Source organism: Phoca vitulina, unplaced genomic scaffold (assembly GCF_004348235.1).
Source record: "Phoca vitulina isolate PV1807 unplaced genomic scaffold, GSC_HSeal_1.0 scaffold1, whole genome shotgun sequence".
Classification (NCBI taxonomy): Eukaryota; Metazoa; Chordata; class Mammalia; order Carnivora; family Phocidae; genus Phoca; species Phoca vitulina.
Genome location: NW_022589704.1, coordinates 92,113,456 through 92,137,400, shown reverse-complemented (window position 1 = coordinate 92,137,400; position 23,945 = coordinate 92,113,456). Strand labels below are relative to the sequence as shown.

The 23,945-nt window shown below is 37.8% G+C and overlaps 1 protein-coding gene across 11 annotated transcripts in view; it reads left to right on the top strand.

Annotated features, from left to right (window-relative positions):
* Positions 1-23,583, top strand: part of R3HDM1 (R3H domain containing 1) — a 197,596-nt gene extending 174,013 nt beyond the window's left edge. For all 11 annotated transcript variants that reach the window (XM_032411256.1, XM_032411309.1, XM_032411285.1 and 8 more), the window contains 6 exons: positions 5,395-5,498; positions 7,708-7,880; positions 15,427-15,571; positions 20,861-20,943; positions 21,413-21,497; positions 22,232-23,583. In XM_032411256.1, the coding sequence (XP_032267147.1) occupies positions 5,395-5,498; positions 7,708-7,880; positions 15,427-15,571; positions 20,861-20,943; positions 21,413-21,497; positions 22,232-22,593 (952 nt within the window). In that variant the 3' untranslated portion in view covers positions 22,594-23,583. The remainder of the gene's footprint in view (positions 1-5,394; positions 5,499-7,707; positions 7,881-15,426; positions 15,572-20,860; positions 20,944-21,412; positions 21,498-22,231) is intronic.
* Positions 23,584-23,945: the final 362 nt, after the last annotated feature.

Below are 23,945 nucleotides of genomic sequence, written 5' to 3'. Positions count from 1 at the left end.
AGCACCCGCCAGAGGCTTAAATGCTTGCTGCTTTTATCATCCCGGCAGAGTTTTATCCTCTGGGTTCACCGTTTTGTCTTAGCTGCCAAGAAACACAAAGCTAGATTCAGTGCTCAATGAAAGCAACAATTTTATCTCAGGTGGCCTTATCCCATCTTTGTTTTATTTGTCTTTTAAATATTTTCTTTTCTATTGAGTTTTTAGAAATAGTTTACATTTGGGAATAGGTAAGCTGTAAATGAGTATTTGTATAAATATGAACATTTAACCAGAAAGCTAAGGAAAATTGGCCATTCTCATTTAAGGGAAAACCTAAAATATTGTACCGTAAAAATTTTATTTGATATTTATTTTTAATTGAGCATGTAGTTTGGTGAGATTCTAATTAGTTGAGAGTTTTATTTATATTGTCCTAAGTAAGTACCATCATCACAAAAATATATAAGCAAAAAGGTTATAAGGCCAAAAACTAATATTTTCTTCTAGACACAGCAAGCTCAGCTGAGCAGCTGATCCTCAAATGAATTGAAGGTTTATGTTGCAGAGGATCAGTGTTAACTGTCTCCATCCAGATGGCCTCACTCTGACATTTGCTGAGGAGTTCTGAGGAGATTCAGATCAGTCACTGAAATTAAATCCCTAAACAACATTTAAACGTCAAACTTTCCAGGCAGTTTTCATTGGATATTTTTAGTGTTTATTTTTTATACTTATATAATGTATGCATGCCTTTTTGGAAAATACCAAATAGTATAAATTGTCAAGAATCAGCTATATTCCCACAACCCTAAGTTGACTTTTATTGTCACATTCATATTTTTCCTTTGTCTTTTTTCTGTTCATATAGTTTGAAAAGAACATATAGTTTGGGCACCTGGGTGGCTCAGTCCGTTGAGTGTCCGACAATTGATTTTGGCTCAGGTCATGATCTTGGGGTCATGGGATCAAGCCCCTCGTTGGGCTCCGAGCTCACAACAGAGTCTGCTTGTCCTTCTCCCTCCCCATTTGTACCTCCCCCTGCTCACACCCTCCCTCTCTCTCTCTCAAATAAATAAATAAATCTTTAAAAAAAAAAAAAAGAACATACAGGTTGTATTCATCTTTTTCACTTTATTGAACCACTTAGTGAGCAATCTGAATTTCTTTCTTGGCATAGAGTCCTTAGAGGGAAATTAGTAAGTTAAAAAGTATGTCTGTTTTTAAGGTCCTTAAGTGCATTTTGACAAAATCTTCCTTTGATTTACAATCCTTGTAGGTACTGACTTGTTTTTGTTGTTTTCATGTTTCGTAAAGACGTATCTCATTTTAATTCGGTTCTTTGATCATTAATGAAGATGTACATTTTTGCATTTGACTATTTGTATTTTGAATTTTTTGGACAAGTCTTTCCTCATATTTGGTAAGGTAAAGATTAATCACACATTTACTGAAGAGAGAGCTGAAGTTCAAAGACATACTACAAATAAATGGAGTTTGAACTCAAACCCATGCTGCCCTCTGACACCCAAATCCGTGGTGCTTTCCACTGTATCAAGTATTAAATGTCAAAAGCCATTAAAATAGAGAGCAATGTAATATCACTTGAATTTGCAAGAATATCCAATGAGTATATCTTAATAAGAATTAATTTCCACTCATCGTGTATCAAATAGATTACCATGATCTAATCAAAGAGGCATCAGGAGTACTCCTTAAAAGGACTGTTTTAAGCATTCATAAATGGTTATAGGACACTTTTTAAAATTCTTCATACTTTGGTAGACTACAGTAGGTTTCTGATTTTAAAAATACATAATGTGTTTATCATTTTTCCCATTATGGCTTTGATTCCAAAATACAGTAAGAATGCAAAAACAAATGACTAGAGGAAAGAGGAATTTTTACCTATGAATTATCGTGGAACATTGTAGGAATAAGTGCACATTATAGAAAACCCAGAAGAAGAAACTTTTCAGATATTTACATCATTTATCAATCTCTGCTGATCCCATAGACGCAATTTTGCAGCAATTTGACCTGGCTGTACCAAAGAATGGGAAGGGACAGCTCCTAAAAAATAATAGCAAAACAATTGGTGTAAGTGGCAAGGCCAATTTTTGTTGCAATGAACTCTAATACCTTTGAAAGTTGATATTATTAGTTTTAATTTACATTCATGGTTTTCAGGAAGCTTGGGACCAAATGGATTCATGGGATTGATGTTTTATTTTCCTGTTCAGTGGTAGTGTCTGAATTTCAAGAACTAGGCGTGGTGTTTTGCTTTAAAGTCCCCTTTCTGGGGCACCTGGCTTGGCTCAGTCGGTTGAGCATTTGCCTTCGGCTCAGGTCATGATCCCAGCATCCTGGATCGAGTCCCATGTCGGGCTCCGTGCTCGACAGAGAATCTGCTACTCCCTCTCCCTCTTCTTGTGCTCTCTCTCTCTCTCTCAAATAAATAAATAAAAATCTTTAAAATAAAATAAAAAATTAAAAGTACCCTTTCTGTTTATACCCTGTCTTCTAAAGGAGAAATTTTTGAAATTACTACAAAACGGTTTTTCCTTTTTGATATATTATTTAAATATTTGTAGTTTTAAAGTGAGAGTGTTATTTAAAAAGCTGACTCTTTTGCTTTTCTTTTTCTTTCTAACCTATTCTAGTTCTGCCTTTGTAAAAGACAAAATAGATGGTAATTGAAAATAGACCATTTAAGAAATTTAAGAGAGAGATTCATTGCCCAGTCTATATCCCTTGAAGTGTCTTCATGTCTTTTGGAGGAGATCAGTTAGTCTTGGAACTCAGTTTTATAATTCATTTACCTAAGGGATAATCTAGGACTACAAAACCAATTTATACTAACTATATAAAACTAAAACCCACTAAACTGGTAAAGTGAATGGCGATTTGTAGTTTAGTAGTTTGGGATATATCACTCATCTCAGTGACCTGAATATTCTTATTCCTATTCTGGGTGGCTTCCTGTCACTCATATGCTTCAGAACTTGGATAAGCCATTAGAAGGTGCTTAGTGAACAAGATCAGGGTGAGGGGTCCTGTATGGCCCAAGGGGGCATGTATCCCAATTAGAACAGAACCTAAAAATCCTTCCATCCTATGGTGAAACTTTCTGTTCTCCTGGTAGCAGCATGTTTACAAACCATGTCTTGGGCTGTGTTATTTCCACAGCTTAGCTAAGACTCATAATGCATCCCAATCATAATTAATATCAATTTCAGGAAGTACTGTTTTTACATTTTGTCATACGGTCCCAAATCACCTTTTGTGAAATCCTCCCTTTACAGCCCTTTCTTTTTCCTTTTTATTGAACCACAATGAGTTACTGCCACTAAAAAATAAAACTTTATGAATTTTTAGTAATTGGAGAATTGTCAGCCTAATTTAGAGAAACATTTTTAACTTTTTATTATAGAAATTCTTCAATGCATATAAATGTAAAGTGCACTGAACCCCCATGTACCCGTAACTTCTACAGTTATTAACTAATGACCTATCTGTTTTCCTCTAAAGCTCTATTTCACCCTCTTCCCATATGATTTTAAATAAATTCAGATATCATGGCATTTCAATCATGAGTATTTCAGTTTAGGAATACCTGAAAGTTGTTTTTTTTTTTTTTTAACCCACAGAACTACACTTCTGCATGTTAAAAATTGTAATCGTTAACTTCTTAGTTATATCAAATATCTAGTTAGCATTTTTATTTCCAACTACCCTACAAATATTGCTTATGTTTTTACACATTTGTCTTTTTGAGTGTCCCATAGTGTGAATTTTACTGATTGTGTCATGGTGTTGAACACATCTTCCTATAGTCTTTATAATAATTCAGTAGTTGGATCTAACATATTTTTAATGCAAAAAGTTGTTAAAGCTAGATTAAGAAATTACACTATGTAAGGAAAGTTTTTTTAAATGATGAAAAAAGACTGGTAACTAATGGGGTTTTATATATAAATTAAGACTGATTACTTGAGGGGTGCCTGGCTGGCTCAGTCAGTGGAGCATGCAGTTCTTGATGTTGGAGTTGTGAGTTCAAGCCCCACATTGGGTGTAGAGATTACTTTAAAAAAAAAAAATATTCTGATTACTTGAGAATTCTCAGAAAGAACTAATAGTATCACTCTCTAATTTGAAACTATTTTCCTCAGGACGCCTGGGTGGCTCAGTAGTTAAGTGTCTGCCTTCGGCTCAGGTCATGATCCCAGGGTCCTGGGATCAAGCCCTGCATCGGGCTCCCTGCTCCGCGGGAAGCCTGCTTCTGCCTCTCCCACTCCCCCTACTTGTGTTCCCTCTCTCGCTGTCAAATAAATAAATATAATCTTAAAAAAAAAAAAAAAGGAAAGAAACTATTTTCCTCAAAGAATTTGCTAAACAGAGAAAACTTTAAAGACACATTGTGACAGATTCCATGTTAGTTTGAGTCTCAAAGATTAACTTGAAAAATAAAGAAAAGGGGTGCCTGGGTGACTCAGTCTGTTAAGCATCTGCCTTCAGCTCAGGACATGATCCTGGGGTCCTGGGATCGAGTCCCATGTGGGGCTCCCTGCTCGGCAGGGAGTCTACTTCTCCCTCTGCCTCTCCCCTCTACTCCTGCTCTCTCTCTTTCTCAAATAAAATCTTTTTAAAAAGAAAAATACAGGAAAAACTGAATAGTTTTATACTAGCAGCCTTTAATTTTGTCAGTATTTATGTTAGAATATGTCAGAATTATGTTTTACTATTTCCTTTATTCTTAGTACATATTTTAAGCAATAAAACAGGGGCACCTGGGTGGCTCAGTTGGCTAAGCATCTGCCTTCAGCTCAGGTCATGATCTCAGGATCCTGGGATCAAGGCCCAAGTTGGGCTCCCTGCTGAGCAGAGAGTCTCCTTCTCCATCTCCCTCTGCTGCTCTCCCTGCTTGTGTGCTCTCTCTCTCTCTGTCAAATAAATAAATCTTTTTTTAAAAAAGGCAGTAAAACATTTTTCTCTTGAGTCTCATTGTTGTCAAACTGTGTATCTTTTCTAAAATATAGCTTAGTGAGATCCAAGTAAGTTAATTTTTCATTTTGTAAAGTTAGTGAGTTATTTTTCTTCTTTTTAAAATAATTATTTGAATAATAAAAAAAAGTCTTATTTAGAATAAGTTGTAAAGGAGTAAGAGCAATGAAATTAGGAGTGGTGTTTCCTGATTTAAAAAAAAATCAGTATTACTGTCATAACATAGATTTTTGTCCAAAAAGTAATTGTTCATAACTCTTAGAGAATAGAGGTAGATTTTATTTTTACTCCTAATCAATTTGAAAAATAATTTCATTTAAATAAATTTGTAGGTTTGTTCTTTCAAAGAATCTTTACAGTCCTCTCCATCTCACTGTGCTGTGTTTTTGTGTTTGTCTGATTTTTCCCCCATAGCTCATCAGTAGGTTACTTGCCACATCCAGGATCAGAACAAGTACAGTTTCCTCGAACTACTTCACCATGCAATTCCCAGCAGCTTCAAAGCCACCAGTGTGCAGGTATGAATATAATTGGAAAATAGGTAATGGTTTGTCCACTTGAGAAATTAAGTTCCTTAGGCATTTCTCAAATGCGGTTTTCAACTTGTTATGTGCTGAGATATAGCCAAGATATTTAGGGTGCTTTGCAAATTCAGAGCTAACAGTTCCCGTCCGCTCCTTCCTTTTCTGCTGTTATTACTCCCACACTGCTATTCTGTTTCTCTTCCTCAGACTCTCCTTCCTTCCCTGCCTCATAAACATTGATGTTCTCTGGGATCATCTCCTTACTCTTCATGCTCTTCCTAGCGGATGCATCTATCTCCAAGGCTTCAACAACTGTTTTTTGCCAGCGCCTCTCAAATCTTCTTTTGGCTGAGAAGAGGCAGATAGCCAACTGCCTACTGGGCATCCCTACCTGGTTGTGCCAGAGGCACTTTAGATTTAATACTCCTCCCTCTTCCTGCATCCCTTACGTCATCTTCTCTCTAGGGACCAAAAAGTTTTCAAAGTCGTAATCACCTCTCTTCTTTCTCTCCTTTCACATTCGTGATGCCACCATTCCTTCAAATATCATGCCTTCTTTCCTTCCCCACTGCCACCGTTCTTGGTCAGTCTTTTCACATCTTATTTGCAGCAATCTCCTGAGTATTTTGCTGGTTTCATGTTTCCCCCACACCCAGCTTCCCACCTCCCCAACACACACACACACACACACACACACACACACACACACACACACTGTTCAAGAAATACTTTCCTGAAACAAAAGTCTGTTTATGTCATTCCTCTGAATCAGGAATGTGCATGGATTCTCTGTCTAAACTCCCTAGCAAGTAAGCCTCCTATTTATATTTACATGTTCAAGTCAAACAGAACTGTGTTTCGAGAAAGTACCATGCTTTTTTATGCCAAAGACACTTTTGTACCTGTTCCTCCCTCTGCCTGAAATGCCCATCCACCATTATTTGCCAAAATCCTGCTCGTGCTTAAGGTTTGACTCAAAAATCACCTCTTCTACAAAGGCTTCCCTAGCACTTAAAATAGAGTTTGTTTCTTCTTTTTTTGGCTTCTGTAGTGTCTTAATCCTTTATCATGATGCCATATTTTATTATAATGATTTATTGACATATGTAAATCTCTGAGAAACAGAGAAACAGTAAATGATTATCAAATAAATGGCTAATAGTGTGCATCCAGCATGGCTGCTGTTGTTGAGGAGAACTTTGAGGTGTCCCTAAGCAGTCAGCCCTCTGTGGTTTGCCTCGCTGGTCAGCCTGGCTCTACTTCTAGGGAACTGGAAACTACCATTTTGGTTACTGCAGTGAGAACTAAGGCCCTCGAGGCATAAGAATCCTACCTTACCTTACGCTGAAGGGGTGGGTGGCAGGAAACATACATGCCTAATACTAGTAGTGCTGCAGTCTAATACACAAGAGAAATAAATCAGATAAGGAGACAGATAAAATAGACTGTTTATCTCTGCTATACACTTAACAAGTGTTTGTGCATGCATGTGATCAGTACAACTTTTTAAAGTTAGCCAAAGAGGGGCGCCTGGGTGGCTCAGTCGTTAAGCGTCTGCCTTCGGCTCAGGTCATGATCCCAGGGTCCTGGGATCGAGCCACGCATCAGGCTCCCCGCTCAGTGGGAAGCCTGCTTCTCCCTCTCACACTCCCGCTGCTCTCTTGCTCTGTCTCTGTCAAATAAATAAAATCTTTAAAATAAATAAAGTTAGCCAAGGAAGTCTTTGCTGCTGTTTCAGATGAGAACTTGTAATAAAAGAGGTTAAATGATTTTCCCAGAGTCCTAGAACATTTCAGAGTACTAAAATTGTGCTTTCTGATTCCCACATCCCAAACTTTTTCTTCTCTGTGTATTTAATGCCAGTGTTAAAATTAGTTTATTTTTTAAATTAATCACTTTTATAGATAATGTCTCAATTATGCTACTCTCTACTAGGTCCGGTAGTAGGTAATTGGACTTCCCTGAGTAACTGTGGAACTGTGTTATTTTTAGAATAAGATGTTTAGGCCTACAGAGTCCCATTTTAATGCCTTTTTAAACACACATGCTTGTAGCATGAAGCTCTAGGGCTTAAATCTGGCTCGCATATATGATAGTAAAGTTTTGTTCAGAAGTGTAAAATTATTGCCATTTTCTTAGTGTTTAAAGATACCAGCTAGTTGGTAAAGTATACTGATTGCAGTGTCCCAACTCTAATTTCCAGCTGTGCCACCTCCGCCCCCTGGTGGAGGAATGGTGATGATGCAGCTCAATGTACCAAACAATCCACAATCTCGTGCCCACTCACCCCCACAATGGAAACAAAACAAATATTACTGTGATCACCAGAGAGGGCAGAAGTGTGTGGAATTTAGCAATGTAGACAATATTGTTCAGGTAAGATGCTTCTTTTGTTTATTATAATTTATAACTTTCTACATTTTAGACACATGTGATAGACCTTATAAGGCTTGACTTTGAATTTGAAATCCTCTCAGATTAGTAAAGAAGTTTGAACATTCTCTATATCCACACTATTTCTTTCAATATGTAAATATTATTTTTCAACTTTTGCATATTCAAAATATTTTTAATTTAAAAAAATCAGAAGATGTACTAGATCTAAAATTTGATTTAAAAAAATTAAGTCATTTTCCTACCTTTTCCATATGAACTATTAGTGTAACCAGAAGGTTGATGCGAGAACATTCTTTATTGTAGAAGAAATACAGTTAATAAATGTAAAAGCAATGGTGGACTTTTTGGAATTTCACTAAAATAATGGATCAAAGAAAATCATCAGCACACGTCAGGAACATTAGAAAAAGGTTTATGGGGGAATTTAAAATGGATAGATTAGGCAGACAACACATGAAGCAACTGATCAATTATAAGATCACTAAAAAGTGGGTCAACCAAATATTACTTGCCTCCTAATGTAGTGTGGAAGGAAGTACACAGCATCAGTTATAATGTACTCTTATCAGAAACACAGAGCCTGAATCGAACCAAGCCTCTAAATCTAGCTATTAATTTACAGAAAATATAGGAAGGGGGAAAAAAACAACTTATACCATGGAATATTTTACTGGACAAATTGGCCTCATTTCTTTAAAAAAAAAAAATAGCATTTTGAAATGAAGGGTGAGTCTTTCATAGATTAAAAGATACTCAGTTGTTATAATCAGATAAAACATGCACATCTTCCTTGGATTTTGAACACTCAGAAGACATTTTTCAGCATAGAGAGGATATTTAAATATGTTAATTTTGTTAGTATGAGAATCATGTTTTGATTTTTTTTTTAGAAAATAATAGTTCCTGGGGCGCCTGGGTGGCTCATTTGGTTGGGCATCTGACTCTTGATGTCAGCTGAGGTCTTGTTCTCAGAGTCATGAGTTCAAGCCCCACATTGGGCTCCACACTGGATGTGGAGCCTACTTAAAAAAAAGTAGTTCCATTAGATAAAAATATTTATATATTAAAATATTTGCAAGTGAAATGCTGTGATATCTGAGATTTGCTTAAAACTCTTTAGGGGGAACAAAGCAGGGGAGAACACAGTCAAAGTTGGGTGATGGGTCCATGGAAGTTCATTATGTTCATATACATTGGGTGTAGAGATTACTTAAAAAAAACTAAAATAACATCCTGAGAGAAAATATTAATAAATAAATATTTTTTAAAGATGAACTGAATAAGGGGCGCCTGGGTAGCTCAGTCATTAAGCGTCTGCCTTCGGCTCAGGTCATGATCCCAGGGTCCTGGGATCGAGCCCCACATCGGGCTCCCTGCTCTGCGGGGAGCCTGCTTCTCCCTCTCCCCCTCCCCCTGCTGGTGTTCCCTCTCTCGCTGGTTTCTCTCTGTCAAATAAATAAATAAAATCTTTTAAAAAAAAGATGAACTGAATAAATATTTCAATGCACATGACAAAATCAGAATAAAAAGGGCAAAGATCAATTTATAGGCTAGCTCACAAAATAAAATGAAAATATAAAAATATTTTTATCTATATTGGGGAAATTTAGGAAGACTAAAATTTGCAGTGTTGGCAGAGATGTCCAGTTACAAACTCTCTTGTACATTCTTGATGATACTACAAATTGATAGAACTCTTCTTGGAGGCAGTTTGATGACATTTTTGAAAATGTAGAAGGCACATAGCAATTCAACACCAAAACCACAAACAATCCAATTAAAAATTGGGCAGAGGACTTCAATAGACATTTTTCCAAAGAAGACATACAGATGGCCAACAGATACATGAAAAGATGTTCAATATCACTCATCAGGGAAATGCAAATCGAAACCACAATGAGATATCACCTTACACCTATCAGAATGGCTAAAATCAAGAAGACAAGAAATAGCAAGTGTTGGCAAGGATGTAGAGGAAAAGGAACCCTCATGCACTGTTGGTGGGAATGCAAACTGGTATAGCCACTGTGGAAAACAGTTTGGACTTCCCTCAAAAAATTAAAAATAGAAATACCATGTGATGTAATAATTCTACTGGGTATTTATCCAAAGAAAATGGGAACACTAATTCAAGAAAATTTAAGCAGCCCTGCATTTATTTCAGAATTGTTTACAATAGCCAAGATATGGAAGCAACCTAACTGTACAATGATAGACGAATGGATAAGGAAGGTGTGGTATATATAAACAATGGAGTATTACTCAACCATTAAAAAGGATAAGATCTTGCCATTTGCATCAGCATGGATGGACCTAGAGAGTATTATGCTAAGTTAAATAAGTCAGACTGAGAAAGACAAATACCATATGATTTCACTCATATGTGGTATCTAAAAAACAAAACAAATGAATAAACAAAAAGCAGAGTCAGACCTATAAATACATAGAACAAACTGATGGTTGCCAGAGGGATGGGAGGATGGGGAGGTGGACATAATAGATGAAGGGGAATGGGAGATACAGGCGATACATTCATATGGAATGCATAAGTCATGGGGATGAAACATTCATCATAAGGAATATAGTCAGTGATAATTGTAATAGCATTGTGTGGTGTCAGATGGTAGCTATACTTGTGGTGAGTATAGCATAATATATAGAGAAGTTGAGTCACTGTGTTGTACACTGGAAACTGTCAACTGTACTCAAATTAAAAAAAAAAATTAATGTAGAAGGTACATAGCCTTTGATCCACAAATTTACTTCTAGAACTTTGTCCAATAAAAACTGTGGAACAAGCATATAAGAATACGTGTACACGGATATTTCTTTCTTACCTGTTGTAACCTTGAAAAGCTAAAAATATCTTGATATTCAACAGTGGATAACCGATTAAATAAATTACTATGCCATTTAGGAAAATATCTTAAGTGTAGGTACTAAGAAGAATGGGATATACCTACTACCCAAATGGTAGTTTCTAAATACCATTCTCCAAACTAAAAGCAACCAGGGCTCCTTAGTGGAATGACTGTTGCCAGGGTTCATTCAGGGAAAAGTACAAGATGATTCTGGAACATGTTGCTGTGCCAGCAGGTAATGAAGTACTTAAAGGATGATGGAGATGTGTCAAGGGACACAGGACCAGGCTTGAATACTTTAGGAATAAAATAAGAAATGAATGATCACCCATAAAATAAAATAGAACCCATGAGTCCTTACTGATATAAATGAATGAATGGGGAAAAAGTGAAGCTCTTCTTTACAGTAAAATGTGAACTGTAAAAAATAGAAAGAATGATAGAATTAGAAAATCACCACCTGCAAACCACCAGGCAAGAATCATCGCTGGAGGAGAGAGGATTCTAGGAAAATGGCAGAGTAGAAGCATCAGGAGTCTCTCCCTCCACCTAGAAATAATTGCACTGGTAGAATCTGTCTGATATAACAATTTTGGAGCTCTAGAATCTATTGAAGGCTTGCAACTGCCAGGAAAAGCTTGGGTAATAAATTGTAATTAAATTCAGTCAAATTCGGCTTTTAGCCCAGTAGCAGCTACCTTTCCTTAGCTCCGCCCCCAGACAGGCAACTGTGCACGTTGTTACTAGAGCAGCTTACAGGAGTCAGGGTGGGCAAAAAGGACCGTGTCCTCCAAATACAAAGGATTTTATGTTCTCATCATGGGTCTCTGCTTCTGATCACAGAGGTGTAGACAAAGGGGCAGTAATCACTGTTGGTGCACCTCCCCACATTGTTGCAAATCTCTTCCCCTGACACTTCTAGGGGACTTAAAGGGACAAAACCCTGTTTTTCCTCCCTTCATTGTTCTCTTGGAATCCATTTTGGGAGCCACACAGTAAGCCTAGGACATTCAAAAGCAACTGAATATATAGGGCACATGCCAGGGAAAGGCACAGGCCAAACCCTGAGAAGACCTCAAGGTTATACCTCAGGCCGATCTTTGGCACAGAGACAGGCTGCAACAGTCAATAAACAAAAACCATAACAGCAACAACAAAACACAACAAACCCTGGGAAGGGGGGGAGAATCTGATTTCCAGTTACCACATTGTTAGATCCAAATGTCCAATTTTCAACAAAGAGTCACAAGGCATGCAAAGAAACAAGACAGTATGGCCCATGCAAGGGAAGAAAAAAGAAGTCAACATAAAATTGTCCCTGAAAAAGACCTGATGACACATCTCCTGGACAAAGACCTTAAAACAGCTGTCTTCAGGTTGCTCAAAGAACTACGGAAAGATACGGAAAAAGACAAGAAAACAATATATGAACAAAATTGAAATATCATTAAAGAGATAGAAAACCTAAAAAGAAGCCAAAAAGAAATTCTGGAGCTGAAAATACAATAACTGAAATGAAAAGTTCAGTGAAGGAAGTCAGTGGCAGATATGAGCAGGCTGAAGAGAGAATCAGAGAACTTGAAGACAAGACAGTGGAAATGATCAAGTCCGAGGAACAGACAGAAAAAATAATGAATAAATGTGAACAGAGCCTAAGGGACCTGTGGAACACCATCAAGTTGACCAACATACATGTAGTGGTTGTCCCAAAAGGAGAAGAGAAATATTTGCAGAAATAATGGTTGGAAACATACCAAATTTGATAAAAGACGTGAATATAAACATCAAGCAGCTTGACAAATTCCAGGTAAGAACTGCCAAAATACCCACAGTGAAATACAATATAATCAGTCTCAAAAAATAAAGACAGAATATTAAAAGCAGCAGGAAAGAAACAACTTGACACATTTAAAAGATCCTCAGAAAGATTATCAGCAGATTTCTCATCAGAAACTGGAGGCCAGAGGCAGCAGACCAGTATATTCAAAGTGTTAAAAGAAAAAAAAAAATGTTAACCAAGAACCCCATACCTGGCAAAACTGCCCTTCAAAAGTGAGGTAGAAATTAAAATCCCCAGATAAACAAAAGCTGAGACCTACACTGCAAGAAATTCTCAAAGGAGTCCTGCGGAGTGAAATAGAACACTAGACAGTAAGACAAAGCTATACGAAGAAATAAAGTTCTCAATTAAGTTAAACACATGAGCAGTTATAAAAGCTGGTTGTACCAATGGTCCATAACTCTACTTTTTGCTTTCTACATAATTTAAGAGACTAATGCACTTAAAGGAATTACTGGTTTATGTTTTGGGGCACACAATGTATAAAGATGTGGTTTTATGACATCAGCAACCAAAGGGGTGGGAACAGAGCCGTAAAGGAGCAGAGTTTTTGTATATTATTGAAGTTAGACTGGTATAAATTCAAATTAGAGTGTTGTGACTTTAGGATGTTAGGTGTAATACCCAAGGTAAACCACACCCCCCCCCAAAAAAAAACCTAGGGAATATATACAGAAGGAAATGAGTAAGGAATTTAAACATTTTACTACAAAAAATGGAGTAAACACAGAAGAAGACAGTAATGCAAGAAACGAAGGGTGGGGAGGAAGCTGGAAGGCATATAGAAAACAAAGCAAAATGACAAAGGTAAGTCCTTCTTTATCAGTAGTTCTTTTAACTGTAAAGACAGAGATTGGCAGAGTGGTTAAAAACACCCGATCTAACTATATGCTGTCTACGAGATTCACTTTAGGTCCAAAAACACAAATCAATTGAAAATGAAAGGATGCAAAAAGATATTTCATGAAAATAGTAACCAAAAGAGAATAGGGGTTATTATTGCTAATATTAAACAAAGTAAGTCTCTAGATCCAAAAAATTTTCAAGATACAGAAGTTCAATACAGCAAGAAGATAAAATAGTTATAAACCTGATTATATGAACCTAATAATTACTTACCTGATAACAGACTGTCACATAATAGTTGGAAACTTTAATGCCCTACTCTCAATAAGGGATACCACAACCAGGCAAGAGGTAAGTAAGGAAATGGAAAGCTTAAACACAACAAACCAACTAGATCCAACAGAGGTGTAGAGAACACTCTCCCTGACAACAGCAACATTTATACTCTTCCTGTGTACATGGGACATATTCTTGGATAGACTGTCTATATGTTAGGCCGCAAGTTAAATCTCAGTAGATTTTAAAGGGTACATATCAGCCAACATTGTACTGGCAGTCCTACCTAGAGCAATTAGTCAAGAAAAAGAAATAAAAGGCATCCAAATTGGAAAGGAAGAAGTAAAATTCTCTGTTTACAGAAAATATGATCTCCCCCTAAGACACTTATAACGAGAAAAGAAAAAATAATAACTTCACAACAAAGAAACCTGGCAGACACCACCTTAACCAAGTGATGGAAGTAAATATCACCAGGACTGTGTTGACACGTGGACCTCAAGTTCCCTCTCCTGATGCATTGAGAAGGACACATCGTCCCTTCTCTAGTAGTCCTTACCCAAATGTGCACTGTGAATTTGGGCATGAGGAAGCAGCAGGCAAACCCAAATTGAGGGACATTCTACAAAATAACTGATCTTCAAAATGACCTTCAAAAATGTCAAAGTCATGAGAGAGAAAAAAGACTAAGTCTGTGTTCCCAATTTAAAAGAAAAAGGAAAAAGGAGGACCTGGGTGGTTCAGTCAGTTAAGCATCCAACTCTTGATTTCAGCTCAGGTCTTGATCTCAGGGTTGTGAGTTCAAGCCCCAAGCTACTTAAAAAAAAAAAAAAAGTTGAAAGAGACATAACAACTAAATGCACCATTTGATTCTGGACTAAAAAGGGAGATTTTTTTTTTTATTTTTTTTTTTTTGTTATAAAGTATGTTAATGGGACAATTGGTGAAATTTGAATAATTCTATAGATTACATAATATTGCTGTGTTGTTAATTGCCTGATTTTGATAATTCTTTGATAATTCTAAGGACTTTTCTTAGAAGCATCTTTATTTCAAGTGTTCTTAAACACTCCACTACATACAGAGTAGAATCACTTTTATTTAGATTTTGATGATCCTACTCTGGTTAATTATATAGGAGAATGTCCTTGTTTTTAGGAAAAAGACACTAAGTTATTTTGGGATGGGGGTATTGTAAGCAACTCATTCTCAAACGAAAAAAGTAACAGTATATACAGAGAGAGATAAAGATTCAAAAGTATGCAGAGAGAGATAAAAAATATAAGAAAATAACATTTGGGAAATCTGAGAATTCTTTGTACTATTTTTGGTAATTGTTCTTTAGGGATGAATTGTTTAAAAACAAAATGTTAAACAGTTACCATGACAAAAAGAATGAGATAAATGGATATTTTTTGTCATGGAAAAGTATCTACAATATTATTGTCCAGGTACAAAAGCAAGATTCAAAAATAGGGTGTATAGTCTACTTCCGTTTTTGTAAAACATAGACATATGGACACATATGCATAGAAACAATCTTCCAGTGTGTATCTTCAGAAGTTGAAAATTATAAATTTCTGTTTTAATTTTTTTAATAAATACATATTTGTAATCAGAAAAAAAATAAGAAATTTGTCCAAAAGTTAATTTGCAAAGAGCATGACTAAAATGCTAACCTGCTTTTTTGATGTGATTACAGCACAGCCCTCAACTCAGTAGTCCCATTATTTCACCAGCTCAGTCGCCAGCACCAGCTCAGCTGACCACCCTCAAAACTGTCCGTCCCTCTGGACCACCCCTTTCCATCATACCTCAGTTTTCTAGACCTTTCGTTCCAGGGCAAGGTAAGTGCACGAAACTAGTCACAGCTTCAGAGGATTGTAGGGCATCCCCGCCCCGGGTGTTGAGTGCAATCACTGTATTGTACACCTGAAACTCTTACAACCCTGTATGTTAACTACACTGAAATTAAATTTTTTTAAAAAATTAAAAATTGAAGATAAAAGACATCCCTTCCCAATCACTTTGTGATTCCCCTTGGTACTGTTTTCAGTTCTCCACAGGACTGCATTTCCACCTCCACCCAGGCATATGTGTTTATTACCATATACTGTCCTAACCTTGATGTTTCATCACTAGTTAATAATTACTATCTTAGTAACTACTTCCATTTAATAATTACTTATGTGATAGAGTTAAAATGACCATAATTTACTATCTTTAGACTCCATTTCTCTATAGTAGTAATAGGCAATGCTATAAATTTGTTTTTTATTTCTAATTTTTATATCAGAGTAGTATATGTCAAGAGGTTATTCAAAAGTGTATTCAGCAGTTACTGAGTCCTCACTGTGCCCTTGACATACAAAGATGAATAAGGTGAAGTCCTCACCCTCACTGACCCTCAGTCTAGTTGGAGGAACAGCAAATGGATGATTCTAAAATAATACGGAAAACATTAATTATATTTTCTGGAATTTATCCTAAGGATAATGCACACAACGATTTATCCACAGAAGAGTTTGGGTCTATAGCAGAAAAATGCAAAACAACCTAAATGTCCATCAGTAAGGATTAGATTTGGTTTATCTGTATAAGGAATACTATGCAGTTATCCACAAATCATTTTTAAAGAATCGTTAGAAGAAATATTCACAGTACAGTGAGTGATTTCAAAAAAACAGGTTACATAAAGAGGAGTGGGAGATACAAACTTCCAGTTATGGAATGAGTAAGTCCCAGGGATGGGGAGCGCAGCATAGGGGAATATACTCAGTTGTATTATAATGGTGACAGATGGTAGCCGCACTTGCGGTGAGCATAGCATAACGCATGAGTTGTGCAGTCACTGTGTTGTACACCTGAAACTAATGTGATATTGTGTGTCAACTATACTGCAATTTAAAAAGGCAGCACTTGGCTGGCTCAGTCTGTAGAGCATGTGACTCTTGATCTTGGGGTCATGAGTTTGAGCCCACATCGGGCATAGAGATTACTTAATTAAAAAAATGTTTTTAATTAAAAATAAAAGTTACGTGGGCATTTCAAAAAAGAAGATATACAAATGTCCAGCAAGCCTTTGAACAGGTGCGCAACATCATTCATTATTCATTAGGGAAAGGAATATTAAAATCCGAATGAGATATCACTTCGCCCCCACTAGAATGGCTATAATCAAAAAGATTAACACAACTGAATGTAGGTGAAGTTACAGAGCAACTAAAATTCTTGCACATTGGTGTAGAGGTGTAAAATTTTAAAACCACTTTAGAAAAAGATTTGAGTTTCTTACAAAGTTAATCACTTACCTTGCAATGCAGCAGTTCCACTCCTAGGTATTTACCCAAGAAATATGAAAACATGTCTATGCAGGCTTGTACCACAGCATATATAACAACCTATTTTATTATAATAGCCCAAACTGGACACGACCTAATGTCCACCAAACGGAGACTATTAGATAAACAAATTGTAATGTATCCTTAAAGTGGTATACTGCTCAACAATTTGAACAAAGCAAACTGACTGCAGTGACATCAATGAATCTCAGAGTCAGGTTAAGCAAAAAACAAGTCAGACACAAAAAAGAAGACCTACTATATGATTCTAATTAATTGAAATCCAGTTATAGGCAAACTAAGCTATGATGTTAGAAATCAGGTAGTAATGTGGATGGGATATTGAATTGACTGTGAAGGCGCTTGAGGGAACTTTTCAGGGGATGGAAACGTTCATTGTCTTTTTTGGGTTGTGATTACATGGACTTTTACAATTGTTAGAATTCATCAGACCCAACACCAAAGATACGCATTTTATTTTACGTAAATTATATCTCAATTTTTTAAAGACTTATAGGGGTGACTGGGTGGCTCAGTTGGTTAAGCATCTGCCTTCGGCTCAGGTTCCTCTGTCCCTCCCCCATCCCACTCATGCTCTCTCTCTCAAATAAATAAATAAAATCTTTAAAAAAAAAGACTTATAAAATACACACATGTACATATGTGCAAGCACACATATGTAGAACAAAGACTGAAAAGATACATACCAAAATGTTAGAAGTGATAGAATTACCAGACAGGTTTTTATTTCCTCCTTTGTAATTCTGTTTCCAAATTTTCTACAAAGCCACATACCTTAAATTTAAACAGTATATGGCAATATAGTAATATTGGGATGCATGGTCTAGTATGAATGCCCCAAGAGGAGCACATAGCATGGCTTATAAGGAGGGGTCTTTGATTACTGCTGTCTACAGCTCATCTCCATATTTCAAAAGAATACTGCTCCATGATGTAAACTTAACTGACTTTCTTGAAACTGTTTTTTATGCATCTTCATGCTTCTCTGATCTCAGCATTAAGCCACCATGGCATATCTGCCCTTCAAATAGTGCTTGGGAAAGAGCAGGTGTGTCACAGGTGTGTCCTGCCAGGGAGCTGCCCTAGCACCTTCACACTGTTCATCTGAAAAGAGCTCCATGGAGTGGAGAGAAGTCTACACCTTGCTTTTTGTCTGTTAGGAAGCTTTCAGGAGAAGGGACGTATGGTTCTCTGAAGTGCTTTTCTAGCACCTATGCATAATCCCCCTCCAAATACAGAATGTACTGAATTGGGGAACTTATGGTTAAAAATAAAATGAGAAATTTTTTTTTTTTAAGATTTTATTTGTTTATTTGACAGAGATAGAGAGCACAAGTAGGCAGAGTGGCAGGCAGAGGGAGAGGGAGAAACAGGCTTCCCGCTGAGCAGGGAGCCGGACGTGGGGCTCGATCCCAGGACCCCAGGATTATGACCTGAGCCGAAGGCAGCCGCTTAACCGACTGAGCCATCCAGGCACCCTGAGAAATTTTTTTTTTAAGATTTATTTATTTTAGAGAGAGAGTGCACATGTGTGAGCAGGGGCGGGAGGAAGAGGGAGACAGAATCCTCAAGCAGACTCCCTGCTGAGCATGGAGCCCGATGTAGGGCTCAATCCCTGGACCCTGAGATCAAGACCTGAGCCCAAATCAAGAGTCAGAAACAAGCAATCGAGCCACCCAGGCGTCCCTAAAATGAGAATATTAACAAATGAAAACATTATTCTCCAGGACAAGGTTTTTACCATCAGCATTTATTAATCCCTTTAAAGAGTGTTCAAGAGCAGACCCAAGACCTAAAGTATAAATATACCCATTGGTTAAGACTATAAAAATCTTTGTAATGGGCACTTGGCTGGCTTAGTTGAAAGAGCTTAACTCTTGACCTCAGGGTCATGAGTCCAAGCCCCACAATGGGTGTAGAGATTATTAAAAAAATAAATAAATAAATGAACTTTTTTTTTTTCCTTTTTTTTCTTTCTTTTTTTTTGAGAGGGAGACAGAGGTGGTGGGGAGTGACAGAGGGAGAGGGAGAGAGAATTTTTTTCCCCCAATGTCATTATCTTTTTTTTTAACTTTTTTAATTTAAATTTAATTAATTAACATATAATGTATTATTGGTTTCAGAGGTACAGGCCTGTGATTCATCAGTCTTATATAATATGCAGTGCTCATTACATCACGTCCCCTCCTTAATGTCCATCACCCAGTTACCCCATCCCACCACTCCCCTCCCCTCCAGCAACCCTCAGTTTGTTTCCTATGATTAAGATTCTCTTATGGTTTGTCTCCCTCTCTGGTTTTGTCTTGTTTTATTTTTTCCTCTCTTGAGAGAGAGAGAATCTTAAGCATGCGTGTGGAGCCCAATGCCAGGCTTGACCCTGAGATCATGATGTGAGCTGAAATCAAGAGTCGGATGTTTAGGGGCGCCTGGGTGGCTCAGTCGTTAACCGTCTGCCTTCAGCTCAGGTCATGATCCCAGGGTCCTGGGATCGAGCCCCGCATCGGGCTCCCTGCTCAGAGGGAAGCCTGCTTCCCCCTCTCCCACTCCCCCTGCTTGTGTTCCCTCTCTCGCTGTCTCTCTCTCTGTCAAGTAAATAAATAATCTTAAAAAAAAAAAAAGAGTCGGATGTTTAACCAACTGAGCCACCCAGGCTCCCCAAAATAAATGAACTTTTAAAAAAATGTTTGTGGGCACCTGGGTGGCTCAGTCGTTAAGCATCTGCCTTTGGCTCAGGTCATGATCCCAGGGTCCTGGGATCGAGTCCTGCATCGGGCTCCCTGCTCGGCGGGAAGCCTGCTTCTCCCTCTCCCGCTCCCCCTGCTTGTGTTCCTGCTCTCACTGTCTCTCTCTCTGTCAAATAAATAAAATCTTTAATAAATAAATAAATAAAAATAAATAAAAATAAATAAAAAATGTAATGAGTGTATATAAATGTATTCATGCATATATTTTTAGTAATTAATAGTGACTTTGGGGAGGGGAACCTGGCTGGCTCAATCAGAACATGCAACTCTTGATGTCGGGGTTGTGGGTTTGAGCCCCACATTGGGTGTAGAGATTACTGAAAAAAAAATTAAGAATACTTTTTTTTAAAAAGCAGTAACTTTGGGGAGATAGAGAGCTTAATGTTTTTCCAGGGTTTTTTCCTTCTCCTGAAATGTAAGTTATATCAATTTTTAATCATCATAGAAAATGTGGATTTTAGCATCTCAAGTGGGTGGAATGGGTATTACAGTTATTTTGAAGGCTTTCATATCGAATGTTAAGGTAAATTAGGGAACTTTCTCTCCATCCTATCCCCTTTCCACCCAGTTCCCACCGCTTACCTTCCTTCATAGCCACTGTTAGTCTTTATTCCTCTCATAAATTTACCCCAGCTCTTTAAAGGAAAAATGGAAACTTTTAATCCTTTTTTTTTTTTAAAGATTTTATTTATTTATTTGACAGAGAGAGAAACACAGCAAGAGAGGGAACAAGCAGGGGCAGAGGGAGAGGGAGAAGCAGGCTTCCTGCAGAGCAGGGAGCCCGATGCGGGGCTCGATCCCAGGACACCGGGATCATGACCTGAGCCGAAGGCAGACGCCCAACAACTGAGCCACCCAGGCGCCACTTTTAATCCTTTTTAAAAATACGTCAGTACCTACATTTTTTTTATTCTACGAAATGTGTTTCCCCTAGTCATCTTAACTATTTTGGACAATTTAGAAAACTTTGGAAAGTACTTTGATAAATGAGCAGAGAACAATGTAAAAATGTTTTCTTCCTGACTTTCAGGAGATGCCAGATATCCGTTACTTGGCCAGCCTCTGCAGTACAACCCTCCTGCTGTTCTGCATGGACACATTCCAGCCCAACAGGTGTGAAAGCTAGCTGTCTGACGACCTAGGCTTTGTTGGCAGAACATCATACTTGGGTTGCAGAGAGTGTAGGGGGCCCTGGGCCCGCTCGTTGGCACTGCAAAGGGAGACCTGTGTGCCTCAGCCAGCTGATGTATCAGTGTCATCTGGCTGCATTGAGTGTGGGTCTGGCCCCACTGAGAACAGACAAAGGAGAAGGTGGTGTGCTGTTTGCCTGAGCAGTCATGCACTAGCGCTCTCCAAAAGGGGGCAGAGGGTGGCTGGGGCATCAGGGCACCCTTGCTTAAGAAAGACAAGTGACTGGTCATAGTGAGGGACAGAAATGCCATTGCCACAGGAGCCTCGGATTGGATTTTTTCTGCTGAAGTACAAAACCCAGACTGAGTATGTTTAGGTGTTAAGTGTCTAAATATTACAGTCACATTTTTCAGCACTGAACCTTATTTCTCATCTGTTTGTGGGGTTTCAGGGTCAATCTGGCAACAGACATGGAAACCGAGGAAGGAAACAAGCTAAAAAAGCTGCATCCACTGACCTTGGTGCAGGAGAAGCAGGTATGTCCCTGAGAGGCAATTGGATGTGGTTCTGCAAACTGTTGGCCAGTTCAACAGTCTTTAAACATAAATGGGCTTTCCGCTTCATGAAGTCTTGCACAACCTTACAAGAAATTATGCCATCTGTAATGTAGGGCTCTTAAAATAGATTCTTTTAATTGTCTCATTTTCAGATTTCAGAGTACAGTAAGGTCAGGTGGATTTAGGAAGGATGAAGGGACCAAAGGAAAAAGTTATGTGTGAAAAGAACAGGTAGAATGACACTCTTTGCCTCCCTATTTTTGGAGAAAGGAAGTAGTCCTTACACCCACGCAGAAATAGTCTGATGAACAAATAACTGCCTTTATTTGGCAGTTGGGCGTTCAGGTATGCACTCAACAGCCTTGGGTGGTTACAGCAAGTGCTCTTACGTTTATTTTACAATGGGAACAGGAAATTCAGGAAACAGCCCAAGATAACACACCTAACTTAGAGAATCCACTATACAATGCTGTGTTTTCTATGTACAACTGTCAGTCAAGACTGAGACGGGTAATTTAGTACCATTAGCTCTACACCCCCTGCCTTAGGGGTAAGTAGAAATGATTTAAAAGATGGCCATAATTATAGTTTTGTGGGTTTGAATGGTTTCACAAAAATCCCATTCATTTCTTATGTCGTATTTGGGTCTTCAGTACTTTTTGCCCACCATCTTGGTAACAGGGATTATTAATTCTACACCTTTTCCATTCTAGTTGTTGGGAAAGTCTTGGAAATTACTGAACTACCAGATGGAATAACTCGCATGGAAGCCGAGAAGCTTTTTGGGGAACTCTTTAAAATTGGCGCCAAGATCCGGTGGCTCCGGGACCCTCAATCCCAGCCCCAGCTGCGTCGTCACCCCCTCTGCTGTGGCAGCGGGGACAACACCGTCAACCCTGAACGCTCTAAACCCAGTGACTTGGCCTCCACATATACAGTCTTAGCCACATTCCCCTCCATTTCAGCTGCACAGAATGCATTGAAGAAACAAATTAACTCGGTTAACAAGTTTAAGCTGAGAACGAGCAAGAAGCACTATGACTTTCACATTCTGGAAAGGGCAAGTTCTCAGTAACAGAGCCACCTTGGACCCTTGGCCTTTATGATTCCCCTGTCCTCACCCATCTTTAATTGGCTTGGTATTTGGAGCTTCTGTTAACATGATAGAGACTCCTAGGACGTGTGGTCATGGCGTTATAGCTTTTGAAGACAGGCCAGTGATCCAGCAAAGGGGGAAAATTACACATTTCACCCCAAATGACTGTAGGAATCCACATCGGAATGATACAGAGTTAGCAGCTTTTTCTGAGGAAATGCTGTTCAAATGCCTCCTAACTTTTATAGTTATTTTGTTTTATATTTCTGAATTCTTGTATCAGATCCAAAGCTCTATTGTACAGCAAAGTCTTCTTCAAAATGATTACAACCAGTTGCAGCCTGTGTTTCTTTTTTGCAGCCAGCACAATGTGAGCCAACATAGAATCTGGGGGGAAAAGAATGCAGGAGTGGAATAACCAAGTCAAAGCCATGTACTATCTTTTGGGGGGGCTGGAGGGTACCTAAGGAGAGCCCACAAATAGAAGATTACTCTTCCCCTATATCTCTAAACATAGAAACAATTTTCAGAAAACGCAGAGCTCTCTCATAAGGTGTTTTCCTTATTCATTTAGGTAGTATGAACATTAGGTGTAAAGTAAATTATGTTCTTAACACTTCTTAATCAAACCACTTAGATTCAAAGGGGAATAGGAATCATTTTAGGCAAGAAAATACTTCCACTTTTTTTTTTTTAAGTGTCCCTCTGATAACTAAATGCCACTTACTTTGCATTCCCCTCCTTGTGGATTTTTTTGTCACCTAAGGAAATGCATTTGATGAGTGCTGGAAACTTCTTAAGTGGTTTATAATTTGTTTTCATTGTTTGCAGCGGATCACTGGACATCAAAGATTCATTGCACTTATGAACAAGGAACTTTTTTTCAATTTCTGTGTAATTTGCAAGGCTGTACAATGTGTGCTGATGCAAGCCTTTTTCAGTTCAAGAGAATAAATGTTTACAAATATAGACCCATTTTGTCTTTTGTAAATTAAAAACACCTTTTTAAATGAGTATCAGTATTGGAGACTTAACCCGTCTTGAAGATTTCAATTTTAAATTTACAAAAGATGATAGACAGTAAAACCACTAGTTTTACGAAAGTCCTACAAAACATCGCTTTCTCGGTGGGAGTGATTGCTGTGGGTATGATTCATGTCATTTTGTTCTATCATAAAGTTAATACCAATTAATTAAAGACGGTTTTCAGTATGAATATACTTAAAGTCAGACAACTGAAAATAGAACATTATGTTTGTTTGGACAAAGAATCCGTGGTTTTAGCTAATATATTGAGCACCCCATTGTCCAGTTTAGCTCAAGTGCTTTAT